At 27.0% G+C, this 15,738-nt stretch overlaps 1 protein-coding gene across 4 annotated transcripts in view; it reads left to right on the top strand.

The window, feature by feature from the left end:
• The first annotated feature begins 332 nt into the window (after positions 1-332).
• The window catches only part of LOC107442106 (CTTNBP2 N-terminal-like protein), a 44,739-nt gene continuing 29,333 nt past the window's right edge, over positions 333-15,738 (top strand). For 3 of the 4 annotated variants that reach the window (XM_043056681.2, XM_071188279.1, XM_043056677.2), the window contains exons 1-5: positions 376-547; positions 3,321-3,456; positions 6,714-6,866; positions 9,401-9,502; positions 12,237-12,470. In XM_043056681.2, the coding sequence (XP_042912615.1) occupies positions 6,780-6,866; positions 9,401-9,502; positions 12,237-12,470 (423 nt within the window). In that variant the 5' untranslated portion in view covers positions 376-547; positions 3,321-3,456; positions 6,714-6,779. Of the gene's footprint in view, positions 548-3,320; positions 3,457-6,713; positions 6,867-9,400; positions 9,503-12,236; positions 12,471-15,738 lie in introns of all 4 variants that reach the window. The other variant, XM_043056687.2, reaches the window with a different exon arrangement.

Below are 15,738 nucleotides of genomic sequence, written 5' to 3'. Positions count from 1 at the left end.
GTTAGTGTGCGGGTGGCTGACCACTTGGATCAGCCTGCGTAGGGACCAAGGGTGTGCGGTATTGGTCCTCGTTAAACTGTTCTACCGTAAAGTGCTCGACTTCGCGCGCAGGTCGTCGGGCTACCGAGGGAGCCATCCCCTCCGCAGAGGATCAAAATTGTGATGGAATGTCTTTGGATCATCCTCAGGGATGTTTCCCAGACCGTCGCCAATAGCCCATTGTGCAGCTCTAGTGCGACGTAAATGAACAACAACAACAACGTTTCCAAAGGGAAAAAAATTTAAGCGACATCTATATTGCTTAAAAAATATAAAACTGCTACACAAGCTGCAAGCTAGTGAAAATGATAAAAAAAGAAAATCCTTAAAAAGCCTGTCATTACTTTCTTTCTTTTAACTTTAACTTTATCTCTGAGCTGTTAAAAAAATAAATAAAAATATAAACAGTTTAGACAGACTATAATGATCAACAATTTTCATTTGTTAAGTTTTTTATATTTTTGAAACTCACGAGGCGAATGGTTGCGCGATGACAGTAAAGTAACATGTAAGTTTATTCTTTGTTCTATTTATATTCAGTAGGGTTTGTTAGTTTTTCTGAGGGTTTTATATAGTTTTAGAGTTTGATGCTATAGGAGTTGTACAATTATATACTCGGAAATAATATTTCCGTAAAGGTATGAAAAATGTTTCATTTACAAATTCGATATAATTTAAAGTTCAATATTTTAATATGTACTGGAAAATTATCAGTTAGCTTTTTAATTTTTAGATTTTTGACCTATAGAGTTATGAATTTTAAAAGACACAGAGTTTACCGGTAATTTTAGGCGTATACCTATCTTTATGATGAATATAACTTATAAAGTAAAGTAAATACCTATTGTAAGATGTGTATAAACTTGATTAGTGGTTATGTAGTAATGATTCACTTTTAAAAATATCAACTGCAATATTCTTTTGGTAATAGCAGTGTATTGTGCGTTGTATCATGTAAGAGTAAAACTTTGATGGAAAAAAAATGATAAGCTAGGTTTGGAATAATAAGTTTACTGTTAAATCCAAGATTTGGACTTAGAAAACCTCAGAGTATTTCAATAATTTTAGTTTGTGTAAGGTAGGAGAAAACCTTCAAAACTCCATTTACATGTGCTCCATATATTAAGGCTGAGTTTTTTTTTAATTTTTTTCTGAACTATTTTTATCAATAGCTCAAAATCAGGGGCAGGTTTTGCTCCATTACAGAAAAATTTGTTCTGATATAAAAAACCTTATTATTACATAAAATATAATAAGCGTTTTGGTTTTAACTGAAAATCCATTGGATATTTAAGTAGTTAAGCTGGAATATCTGTAATATTAAACTTAATGAATAGATAATTATAGATACAATTGATAAAAATAATACCAAAGAAATGTCATCTTTTTCAAAATAATTTGTCATGTGAAGAGCTTAGTTGAAGAAGCAGATAAATAACATTTTTTAAAAAAATTTGAGATTGCTCTGGGAGAGTTTTTATTTAAGTCCTATTTAAATTTTTAATATTAATTTATATTGCTAAATCTATTAATTTAAAGGATACTTTGTGGAAGGAGGTAAAGGACATTATTTGAGTAATATTCTTCTGGCAATAGACCTTATAAGTAATTTGGCTACAAATAGTAGTCAACAAGCAGCTGTGGAAAATCACCCCTTTGACATTGCACGTCGAGGCACGGGGAGAAAATGTAAAATATTAAGTAACAGCTTCCATACTTAAAAGAGATTTTATGAATCAATAGTTATAAAATCGAAAGAAAATATAGCAACAGACACACTGCATTATTAGTGAATTGAATTTTTTTTTCTGAGCAAAGTTGGGTTGAAAATAAAAAAATTTTTTGTTTATCCAGGTTTTTCAGTGTGTTTATTATTGTTACTGATAAAATGCTTGTTCTTTGTATCAGATAAAAAAGACTATATAATCAATAAATTGGTAATGATAAACATTACAAATTCATGCTTATTTAAATAAAAAAAATTTTGGACTTATTCAGACTAATAAGGCTATTTAAAACTGCCTGCCAGTTTCTTTTAAATTGAAGTTGCTATAATTCTAATTCATGAATATAAGCTTAAATATATGTATATTTATTTCCATTTTTCGAACAGCATTATATTCATTGAAAAACTAAATATTAAAATTCCTCCATTAAAATAAGCAGGTGCTGTGTGGAAAAAAATCATTGAAAATCCACTTTTATTAAAAGAGTCAGCGTGAAATAAATTTACAATAAAATGTTTTATGAGTTATGTCTTCATAAATATACTAAAAGCAAAGGTTGAGTGAAGTAGCAAAGATGAGCAACATATAAACTTAAAAACTCATTTACTCTAATTCACTTTGCCACTTTCCTGGTTCTAACGATTAATATTAATTTAATTTTCAACTGATGTTTTTTTATCATGGACTTGCAAACATTTCTCAAATGGTATTTTGCTTTAATTAATTGACTTAAATCCCAAATTGCACATCACAATTTAATCTTAATATGCTAGTCGCTGGTGTAATCTTTGTCCCTGTATTTGCCCCTTTTCTTATACAAATAACTCGCTACAATTCACATTCGGGCAAAATATTCTTACCTGGCCATTTGAAATATTTTCATGTGCTTTAAAGGTCAAATATGGAGTGTTGTATTTATGTGATTTTTCAAAACAAATATTGATGGTCGTATTCCTATAATTTTAAAATTAAAAATCACGTTGTGCTTTTATGTAATTTTAAAGTAGAACGATTTGGGTTATTTGACATAATTATTTCAAGCCATGTTTGTTACATTGAAATTTGATTTTTTATTTATGAATTTTGAATTTTTATTTATTTGTTCATTAGTTTTATAAGTTTTTATTATCTTACAAGAATGATGCAAATTTTTGATAAATAATTAAAATCATTATTAATATTATTATTAAAGGTAGGTACCTTTATTTCTTTTAATGTGATTTTTAATTTCCATTCATTTTTACTTTAATATGTAGGTATAGTTCAATAAAAAAGATTTAAAAGAAATATATGGATTTCTTATTTCCGAAATTAGAATTTGGAATTTCGTAAACATGAAGATCGACCACAATCAACAGAATAGATGCTTGCCCTTTTTATGCACTTTTCCCCCCACTAAAATTTCAGGTATTTTTTTAAGAAGGCACTACTACCCCTGTATCTAGTTATCTAAAGTTTATGGTTTAATTTTTTTATTTTTCAGTTTAGTTATTTATAAACTTGTTCTTGTTAATCTGTTTTAATTGTTTATTCATAAAGCCTTTTATTTTCCAGATTTACGAAGCAGCTTGTTTTTATTTTTTCTTTCTGGGAAGTATGGAGGTGTATGATTTACCTCGTTATAAGCTTTTGTCAGTTCCTTATGCTAATTATGTGAGATGATAAATTTTGAATGCATATGATATTATAAGTAAGTTTTTGTTTTAATTCTTTTCCTTCAGTTATTACTTTCTGAAAATAAATAATATTCATAAATGTAGATATAGAGTTTTGTTTATATGATGCTATATCTTATTTCTGATTAACATTTCATTGCATAGATAACTGCTAAGATTGTTATGTTAAATTGGAAAAGTATTCCTTACCTTATCTGCCAGTAGATTTCTTGGTTATAAATTTTTAAACTAATAACTTATATTTGTATTGTTTATTAAGAGAAATGATGTGCATCAACATAATTTTATCAAAATTCTCATTTATATGAAGATGCCTATCTTCTAATAAACATTTCTGTACTTTACTTAGCTATGTGATTTTTGAATTGAGATGAAAAATTCTTTTACTTTGTCAGCTACTAGATTTTTTAACTGTTTAGTTTGATTGAAAAGAATCAAAAATCATTCTTCTTTTTGTTATGCTTATAATTACTAATTAGGGCTCAAATCTAAGAATAGTCATTAGATCCGGTACCACTAAAATTCGACTTTGACCTTCATCAAATAATTATAAATGGTCTCCTTTACCTTCAATTTTTGTAAAGAGCTGGTTTTGGCCATTTTATATTAATGCTCTTATTTAGATCTGTGTGTTTGTCATAATCATCATAATTGTGAACCTAAGACATTCTCTGTATTGCAATTTTTCATTTAAATTCACTTTATTAATTTGTTATTAGAAAAGCTAACAGAGATGTGTAAAAGAACCAATGAAAATTTGTATGAGCTAGTACTATCTTTAAGTTGCATGTCGTTTAGACCAGGGACTAAATATTCTGAATTTTTAACCTTTAGTTATCCATTGTAGAAGTTCAGTCTACAATCAACAACGATTAAATGTCAATTTTAAGTTTTCTTTTGTTTTAACAACTATTATTTTCATTTTATTTATTCTTGTTGTGAAACCTACTTTTTCAGTTCAACGTAAATTATTTTTTAGTTCAAGTTTTGTTATTATATTATTTGTTTATTGCATTATTATCTCTTAATGATTATAGAAGTTAATTTTTTTTACTTCAGGTTTTATTAATACATTAATCTCTGAATAATTGGAAATTTATTTTGTCTTTCAAGCAGGTTTTCTCAAGGAAAATAGAGTAGCATAATCAGCATTAATGTATAGTTATGTGGTGTAACTACCACTACAAATTTTAAATACCAAAATCACTAGTATATAATTATAAGACATGTTAACTTGATTCTATCTTGAGGTACCTTTTGATAGATGAAGGTTGACATGGTCACTAATTAAATCCCCTCAATGGTGACCCAGATGTGATAAGAACTTATCCAATATTGATGGATAATTGAACTAAGCCAATATTGATGGATAATTGAACTAAGCCAATATTGATGGATGATCCACATTAAACAGTTGATTTGCTTAAAAATATACTACTCTAAAAAATAAAAAAAAAACTGGAAAGTAAATAAAGACTCCCGTTCAATAAAAAATATTGAAGGAAAAAAATGTGCGAAATGCTATAAACAAAAATAAGAAAAAATAATGAGAAAAATGCTATAAAAGTATAAGACATGTTAACTTGACTCTATCTTGAGGTACCTTTTGATAGATGAAGGTTGACATGGTCATTAATTAAATCTTCTCAGTTATTATGTAGTTTCTATATATTTATAGTTTCTATATATATGTAGTTTATGTAGTATCTATATATATCTTTAATTCTTATTTTTGCTCTTACTTGTTTTTGGCATTTTTAAACAACTAAGTTATTTTATTACTGAACAAATTGACAGTACGAAAATAAATAAATAAAATGAAAATAAATTAGAATAATATTTAAATATTAGTATTGGATCCAAGATTTCAATCTTTCTGTAGTAGTTGCTTCTTCTAACTTAAGTTGACTTCATCAATGGTTTAAAAATTTAAGTGACAGCGTAGGATTTTTCTGGTCTTGCTAAATGTTATTTTCATAATTTAACTCTAGTGCAGCATTAATTGTTAAGTGTTGTGTACCCGGAATTAGAATCTCTCCAGCATGCCAGCCGACGCTGTGGATTATTTTTCAGAAAAAAAGTTTTTTGAAGGAGGCAAACAGATAAGGATAAATTGCTGAGACACCTTTTTAAATCATTTCTTAATTTGTTTCATATAAAAATTTTAAAAAAAAGATGAATTTATCAGAAAACAAGAAGCAAAGAATTTTTTTTCAGTAACTTAATTGATGACCTAACTGTATAAGGATTTGTTCAAATTTTTTTTAGTATTGTATTAAATTCTACCTAAAAGTAAACAACACAAAGATCTTATGTATAAATTTGTTTACAAATTTTGCTATATCAGTATATTAGATTAAGCTGAATTCTTGCTATAATCTAATCATCTCTGTCTGACTGCATTAAGGTGACAGACAGATTTGGATTTCTGAGGATAGTGTTCTAGAGATATACTATGGACTATTCCAACTGTCCGGGAAATGTCCCTGGGAACACAAAGATCTTATGTATAAATTTGTTTACAAATTTTGCTACATCAGTATATTAGATTAAGCTGAATTCTTACCATAATCTAATCATCTCTGGCTGCATTAAGGTCACAGACAGATTTGGATTTCTGAGGATAGTGTTCTAGAGATATACAATGGACTATTCCAACTGTCCGGGAAATGTCCCTGGGAATGGTTCGAAGACATGAAAATTTTTATCCTTTGCAGAGGGAATGGTTTTCCTGCTTTCGTAACTCTAAATCCTGTTTGTAGAGACGAGCACTTTATGGTAGAACAATTTAAGAAGGACCAATACTGCACCAGTCTCTTCAGAGGCTGAGCAAAGTGTTTGACCACCTACACACTGACAACAGCTTGTGATGCTTGACTTCAGTGATTTATTGAGATCAGTGATCTAGAATTCACCATCTGCAATTAATTACCTTATCAGTAATTTAAATTAGTCCAAGCTCGTCTTAAAAACAATTTATTATCAAATTCTTCTTAAATAACTAAGTGCAACAATTTTTTTTAATCAAAAAATTGTTAAACTATTATTGATAATTTTACTATGTAAAATTATAGAATTATAATAATTGTAATTGTTAATTTCCTTTGGGATTGAAAAAATTCAGTATATACTTTATTTATGTAGGCAATTTGATTTGTTAGCAATCAGATTTTTATCACCTTTTAAATGTTTTGTTTTTAAAGTAAATTATTTGAAATGGTATTTAACTTTTTTTATATTATATAAAACATTTAGTTATCTCTCTATCTAGGCAAAAAGAAATATGGATTAATATTTTCAAAGCAAATGACAAAAGAAGGAAAAATTTGTGTGCATTATGGCAAACAGAAATATAGGAAAGCAACAGCCTTCTGGTGTCACTGTACAATTTGAACAGCCAGAAAAACCCAGCAGCACTTTAAAAGTAAGTTCATTTAAGCTTTCATTGTAGTATTTGTTTTTATGTTAGTAGTTTTAATTTTGATATCTTTGGTATTATAAAAATTTTGCTTTTAAAATTGTTAAATATGATTTGAAAAATATTAAGTCACGTTCCTCTTTAACTGTCTCATGTTTAAGTTTATATTAGGCTATATACAAAGCCATAATTATGACTTTTTTCTGAAGTCACTCATTTAGAGTATTGAAGATAAAGGTTTTAGACATTAAGTTATCCATTTATTTAATTAAAAGATGATAAAAAGAGAATTTTTGTTTTATTTATTTGCATTGTATAATAGGAATGCAGTTTTTGCTTAACTGTGCCCTATTAAGCACTGAGTTATTCAATATTTCATTGAAGGTTGATAGGTTGTATTTTTCAATTGTGTGAAATAAAATGTTAGAATAGTTTTATTGGAAGGTTATTTTTAAGAATGTTAATATATTTATCCCGCTGGCAGTGAAGATGATCATTTCAAGTCTTGTTGAAAAAGGTAGGTCACTGATGGATCTGCTATCTCACCCACTCTTGCACTTCATCAACCATTTGCCCAAAAAGTTAAGAAAGTTTCCAGCCCTGGGGATACCAAATACAGTTGTAGAGATGCCAAAATAATTTTGTGTAAAAGTAGCTTTGCCAATGGCGAAAATTGCGTTTTTTAGCACATGTTCAGTTTTAATTTGACTGTTCCTGAACTGCATTGAATTTAATTTTAACTATACTCTTGTAAAAAGTTATGAATTTACTTTTCATACACTTTTTTTTATTTTCTGTACTTTTTTTGTAATCTTTTATTTAAAGTCTGAAAAAAACAGTTTCTCTATTTGGCTCTAGCTTTAATTTTCTATTAATGGCTCTTCAAACACACTTTGAAATATTTTTGCAATCTACTTGTAAGTGTAAAAATAACTTGTAAACTGTAGAAGTAACTTGTAAACTATAGAAATTGTGCATCATAAATGTTTTTATTGACCAAAAACGTTTTTAGTTTTTTTTATTTACATTTTTGTTCTGACCTTCTGTAATTTTGACATATTATTGGACTTTATATCATTTACCCCTTCTGCATCCATATACATTTGTGTTGACTTTTTATTTTTTTGCATTGCTTTTTCCTGAATTTCTGAAAAAAATTACTTATCTTACTATTTTTTCAAAAAGTTTAAAATTTTCTCTAAAAAAAGCAATATTTTGTGAGAAAAAAAATTCTTAATAAATATCAGTTTACAAAATATGTTTTGAAGCTTTGGAATTTATATAAATTTTATTGGTTTAAAATATTTATTGGTTAAGTTCACTATTTTATTATCAATTTTTATTGAAACTTTTAACATTAACAATGATATTTTAAAAGAAAAACATGCCACAAAAGAATGAATAGTTTACTAAAAGTGTTACACTTTAAGTGCATTATATAACTGTAAACGTTACATATATTTAAAATGTAACACATATTGTTAAAAAAAAGTCTGTATTACATTTTGAGTTGTTCTGTCAAATAACTCTTTTTCATTGTGTAATCTGTTAATGAAACATTAGCTACTATGCTCTTATTTTTTTTTTTAGCTTTTACCTCTTAATGCAATAAAGTTAAATATGACGACTTTTTGGATGAAGATATTAACAAACATTATTTATAAATGATTAACATTTGCTTACTGATTATTTTTGCATAATGAGCAATCTTTTAAGAACGTAATGGAAGTACAAACTTTTTTCAAATTGAATTTTTGGATGCTTCATAAGTTGAAAATATAGGTAAAATCTGTAATTTTCTACCAAAAGCTGAAAGATATTTTTTTGTTCTCTGAATATATATTATTGTCCATTAATTGCATATTTTTTATTTATGCATATAAGAAATCGTCATTAACACATAAAAATTTCACCTGACGGAAAACTTAATTAGTTTTTTCAAAGATTATTTTTACGTATAAAGTACTTTATGCAATTAAAACTTGGTTAATATTTAAAAATGAATGTAAGACAGATTCATCCTGATATTACTGTCCTATCTGTCTCTCTCCTGCTTTTCCTTATTCTTTTCAAGAGACGATTCTTTGTCTTTATAAAAGAAAATATCCATATATGTTGTTTTACAAAGAATCTCTATCACTCTGTTAGGAAAATAGTATGTAAGTACTTGTCATATTGATGTTTTATTTTTTGAAAGTTTTTTGTTTATTTTTCTTGACTAAAGGCGGAAAAAAAATTTCAATTTTTCTCAGAAATGATAGTTTGACTTAATTTCAAGTTTATATACCTGGCAATTTGATTTTCACTTGTGGTAGAAATATGAGAATTGAAGAATCAATTGTAGACAAATATGTATGGTAAAAGAAAGAATTGGCAGCTATGCGTTATCTTTATTTAAGAGCAATTTTCAAATTAAAAGGGACAGATTTTAAATATATAAAATAAGTTTGTCTATATTTTTTAACCCTCTATACTAATAATTTTTTTTAAAAATGTTTTCATTATTAGTTGATTAAAGAATAATGTATTTTATTCCTCAGAGACATCCAAAAATGGAGCTTAGCAAACCTGATTTGCTTCAACTTCTTGGAGTGTTAGAAGGTGAACTACAAGCAAGAGAAATAGTCATAGCTGTATTAAAGGTTTGGATTTGTAGATTTAATTTTTTTTTACATTTGAAATTTATCTTTTCAGAATCTTGTGTAATATTTTTCAATTTAATGTTATTGTAATGTATTTAGAAATTTTATTTAGAAATATTAGAGTTGAATTAACATGGCTGCCAATTACTATGCTTTTTGAAAAATATTTTGTACTGTGGTAGACAATTAAAGCCTTAAGTTTTCAAAATTTTTAATAATTTTAGCAGCATTTTAAAAGCTTTATCTTGAGAGACCTGGAACAAAGGGGCATTTATTAGGAGTTTTTGAGTCATTTACATGTAGTGGTGTAAAAAATAACTAAAAATCGAATCAACAAAATTGAGAATCTTACACTAAAAAACAATCTTAGCTACCACTGGAAGAAATTTTCTGAAGTTGGTAGTTCTGAATCAATTTCCCTTTTAAATCAATCAACAATTAAAACATTAGGTCTTTGTATTTAGCTTGCTTTTGGCTCCTAGGCAGAGGTAGTATTATAGATGGAAAATACCACGCTACAAATTTTTCAAACCATTTGTTTCTGAGTAATATATTTTTGAAACTTTGAAAGTTTTCGCATTATTTGCTGTTTTATAACTTATAAATAACTATTACGTGAAAACTATTTGATTTTTCCAATTTTCAATGAGATTTTATAAAATATTTTCCTAATAAGACTAAGTTGTAATAAAAATGAAATAATTTTTTAAAAAGTAAACTTTTAAAAACTGAAAATTAAAAATTTTTTTAGAAAAAGTTTAAAACTTTTCAAAAAAAATGATTTAACTTATTTTTAGAAATGTTTATTTAAAATTTCAAGATTGTATTTTTCTTTATCATCCTAAAGAAATAAACTCTGGAAATGTAGCAGAAACATTAATAAAAAGGAGTTTATTAAATTACATTCTAATTTTCTGAAAAGGAAAAGTTTTTAATTTCAAAGCTTTTTTAAAACTTAAAAAATATTTTCTTATCCATGCTATATATTTTATAAAATGCTATTGAAAGCTGTACAAAATATCCTAAAATTTAATTCTTAAGGTTCTCAAGTTACTGTAGAAAATTTATTAATTTCCAAAATTTAAAAAAAAAAGCTTAAAGCAGGCTTAATAAACATGTGAGAAGATCATTAAAATCTAAATTGCTGTAAAAATAAATGTTTTTATTGGTTTTTTTAGTAGTATTATCTATATGTAATACTTTATACCCGATAATAGAGCTGGGGTAGAATGAACTACAAGTTTTGACATTAACAAAGCATAAGTACCATAATTTTGGGCATATTATCCGCATATTTCTCGTTTAAAAAGTGTTAAAATTAACTATGCGGATTATTTTATTTGTCATCACCGTGTAACTACGGAAGATATGAGCATTGAGGGTCATACACTACATGTTCTTAATTATTATTTCGTTTTGCCTCAAGAAAAAAAAAACAAAGCCAACAATTTTTTTTAATTCTTTGCGGAGATTGTGTTTGTTACTCAGTGTCACTGTGTGTGTTTCATGTACATCTGACCACTGCCCAGAGAAAATGACCTGATTATGAATGTATTTTCCCTCGTAAATCAAGCCATTCAAGCCTCGTAAATCAAGCCAAATCAAGCACTAATCCACCACTCCTTTCCTCTTAACAGCATTCAGAGGTGCGCCAACTGCTTGTTGTGAGAATGACCCTTTTTACGATCATTATTAAAAAAGTAAAAAAAAATCTTAAAAGCAGCTGAAATGTTTAAAAAAAATTTTTTTTCGTGTTTGAAGTTTTCTTTGTCACTTGCAAATTATGCACAGATACATATAATGCGTCAAAAAAATTTCCCTTGCATTAAATGCACCTAATAAATTACGTATACAAAAATTTATAAAAGTGAGTGCAATTTGAGATATCTAAGATTATGAGTGAATACTAAATTTCTTTATTGCTAGTTATCAAATAAATTATGACTAAATAATTTAAATATTGTTCTCAAAAATGAAAAACAAGCAGAAACAAATTTAAGTTTTCATGTTATATAAGATAGTTTGTTTAAATGTTCAAACTTTTAAAAAAATTTCTTAAGCTGTGTACTCATTTTTTGATAAGTCAAACACAGACAGGCTAACTTGAGATAAGTGAAATGTAAGCATTTATTTGTTAAAAGTCAGAAATTTTAAAATTCTGACTTAAAAATCAAGGTGAAATTTTCTCCCCTGTGAAACATTCACCATTTAAAAAATATTGGGAAAAAGTGTTATGTTATACAGGATCTAAGTAAGGTTAATCAATATCAAAGTTGAAGTTAACACTATTCTTATGAGTTCATATTATAAAATTTTTAATAATCCTTCTTTCAATGCTCTACTAATAATTCCTTACTAATAATTCTACTAATAATTCCCTAATTTTACTAATTAATTACTAATAATTCCTTAAATCCTTATTACACTCTTTAGATGCATTATTCTATATTTATTTATATATGTTTCATATTTTTTGCTGAAGATTTTTCTTTTTTTTATGTAGAAAATTAGAAATAGAGTTATTGTTAAAGTGAATGCATGAAATATTAGTTTTAATAATGCTCCGTAGTTTCATGTAACACTTAACATATCCATCATTACTTTTTTTTAAAGATCAAAAACCTTTTATGTATTTTCTGATTTTCTGTACATATTTTATTCAATAGTTTTTTAGCCTTTCTTTGTTTTGACCATTTCAATTGTTTATAGTATACATTTTAATATTTTATTTTAGGCTGAGCAGGTTAAACAGTTGCTTTATCCAAAGAGGAAAGCTACTGCCAGTGATCCATGGGCTGCACTGCAAAGAGATTGTTTAGGTGCGTTTGATGCTACATTTGATGAGTCAGCAGTTAAAAATTTGTATGGAATGCAATTATCACAGTTTGAACATTTCTTAAAGCAATATAAAATAGCTCAAATAAAGTTGAAAGAACAATTAGAAGAAGCAGAGCAGCGTTGTGAAAAGGTAATAATTTTATTTCTGATCTGAACATTAGAACATTTAGATCTGAACATTTTCATAAAAACTGATTTTTTTTTACACCTTACATTTTCTTACTATTTCTGTAGAACTATTCAATAAAATTAAACTAAACTTTCAGAGCAATTTTTAATTAATTACAAAAAATTAATTGTTGAATTTGAAAGAAAAGAGAATTTAAAAATTGATTGAGATGTTATCCTTTAAAGTAGTCTTTTTATTTTGCTCATGGGCTGGATACATTAATTTTTTATATATATAATTTGTTGTGATTTGCATTTGGTAACTTGTGAAAAAAGTCAATTTTAATGTATTGAAAATGTTAAAAGTTTCTAGCAATTTTTTAAGTAACTTTCATAATTTTTTTAAGGAAAGCTCTAAGTGACTAGGGGTTTACCACAAATTTCATAAAATCATATTGTAACAACAAATGATAATACCTAACAATGATTGTCCTGACAACAAAATGTTATGTGGAAGGAAAACATGTGGCATAAAAAATACTTTAATAGAGTATGGCCCTATATATTGTGCCAATGTCATTTTTAATAAATTTTGTTCAACAGTACAAAATAAAATTTATGGAAAACCCCTTACCTAGGGTTCAAAACATTTTTTTTTTTAAAAAAAAAAGGTACATGCAGCAATACAGAATATTAGTTAAGAGCACATGATAATGTTAGGTTGAAAATATGCACCAATAAAATCTGAAAACTATGACAAATTGTAATTCTATATATATATCTGGTTGCTGTATTATAATTTTATAGAGGTAAACTCACATATTACGTTATATACTTGCAAATTAAGAATCTTCCGTTTTAAAAAACTCCAAACAAGATTTTTTATCATTTAAGTGACCACTTTAAAGAACTGAAAACTTATACCTTCAATTCAAAGAATAAATAAAATTCTTCATTAAAATAACTGCAATATGAAAGTATTAGTAAATAAATTTTTGCAAAGTTTCAATACATAAATAGGAGTAAAGTTAGGGGGGGGGAGAATAAAGCACAAAATGTAGATTTAACTTTATAAAGTTAGCTTTTAATACAATCACGAATTTTTTATTTACCCACAAAATTTCTTCATCCATTTTTTTTTTTTAAATTTGCTTTAAATGTTCAATCGGCCTGTAATTTTGATGCGTTGCTACAGTCATTAGTTGAAGCCAATCAGATGTGCTACAGTCATTAGTTGAAACCAATCAGATGTGTGCCCAATAGAAAGTTGTGAATTTATATTTAAATCAGTTCATTCTGAATTAAAATTAATTTTGAAACCTATTTTGTTTATCATTTAATAAATTTATAAGAAGACAACGGTAAAAAATCATCAAAAAAGGGAAACTAAAGTTTGATGCTCACAGCACACATTGTTTCTTGTTTATTTACCAATGCCAGATGCACATCCTTGCCAGGTTGAAAGGAATAAATATAGTGAAGGAAAACACTAACTAATTTTCATTCATTTCTCCTTTGAAATGCACCATAACAGCATCACTTGAATGAACAAAACTGGTTATCGTTCTACATCTGCTGCAAGATTGGGAGATATTCTTTCTTCATGCATTTAACACATGTCTGGAATCAGCAGATGTGTTTCAGCATCATTTACGCAATCCCCCTCACGACGCATGTGCTTCAAAAAACTATCAAACTTTATTAGATAGGATTTAACTTATAAATTAATTAGTTTATTTATTTTTATTTTTCTTACAATTTATTTTCCAAATCTTCCTTCAAAAAATAAAAGCTTAAAGAATTAAATTTTTTCAAGTTATTATAAGACGTCTTCATAAGACATCCCTGAGATTTCTCTGAAGATTTGTTACCAATTTTACCATTCAAAGCTCTTTTTTCAAATTTGATTCACAATTTTTTTCAAATTACATAAAAAATTGGAAGAAGCTTTTTAAATTTTCAAGAAATTGAAATTAGACTTTTTTTCATAAGTAACCAAATACAATTCAGGACAAAATTATAAAAAAAAATTTTTAATGTATGCCTTCTTGTTAGTTTATGTAGTAAGAAAAGGTGAGGCGGAATTTTTTTTTTTTTTATATATAAAATTGTCTTTATCTCCATGAATATTTAAGCTAAGTTTATGAAATTTTGTCCAGTTAATGCATATGATAATCAAAGTAATTGATACAAGTTACAAGCTTATTGCTATATTTTTTGGCATGAGAAATCTGATCATCTAATTACTTTTAAAGTTGTACAATTATTCTCTAAGTATTTCTGGAGAATTATGGGAAAATGAATTAGTTGTCCAACCTTAGTATTTTATTTAAAAAAATTAACTTCATTTTTACAAAATTTAAATTTTATATTATGCCATTTTTACAACAATTTTAATGTGACTTATGTGACATAACTTATTAAAAAAAATTTCTGAAGAACACAGTTTGTACTATTTTTCCATATCAACAACCATTTCACAAGTTATTTAAGCTCTATCTCTAATTTTTTAGCATCATTAGTTCTGGATAATAATAGTACTAAACTAACACTAAAAAATGGGTGAAACAATGAAAATTATAACTTTCAAAATTTCTTAAACCAAACCTATGTCGTCAAATTTACCTACTGTACAAAATGTGTAACTGTTGTTCACAGAAATTGTACAGTTCTGTGTATGTTAAGTAGTACAAAAAGTGATGTCTATTATGAAGGCCTCATTTAATAAAGGTCTTAAATAGTTCTTTCTCCCTTTATTCATTAAACCAGTGGTAGAGCTGCAAAATTTTTATCGTTACTTTATTGGTCTAGTTCATACATCATTATGTAAGGGGTGCATTATTAACGATACTGATGTTAGTAGAATTTCAACAAAAGTTTTTGATTTTAGAGATATAACAAAATATGCTAACACTGAAATTTATTTAAAAGTAAGGCCTTCCCACAATAGCCCATTGTTCACAGGGGGAGGGCAGGGAGGTGAAAGCTCCACAATTTATTTACCAGCAACAAAATTGTGGCAAAGTGGTCAGCAATGCATACCGGAAGACTTCCAAGGTAAGCTGGTACCAATCAATCTGAAATTAACATAAAGAGGTATAGTTTTAATTGTTCTTCCAATTTAGCAATCAAGACCATATTTTCAAGATATAGCGAGATAGTTCCGATATTTTGCAAAATATGCATTCAGTAAGGAAAAGATATGTTTATTTAGATACGCTTAGCTTTATCTGATATCCTAACTTAAAATATTCTCAGCATTAATTGATTAGAATATATAATTTTAGGTG

Source organism: Parasteatoda tepidariorum, chromosome X2 (assembly GCF_043381705.1).
Source record: "Parasteatoda tepidariorum isolate YZ-2023 chromosome X2, CAS_Ptep_4.0, whole genome shotgun sequence".
Lineage (NCBI taxonomy): Eukaryota > Metazoa > Arthropoda > Arachnida > Araneae > Theridiidae > Parasteatoda > Parasteatoda tepidariorum.
Note: the sequence above shows the minus strand (reverse complement) of the source record. Positions and strands in the feature narration are given on the sequence as shown.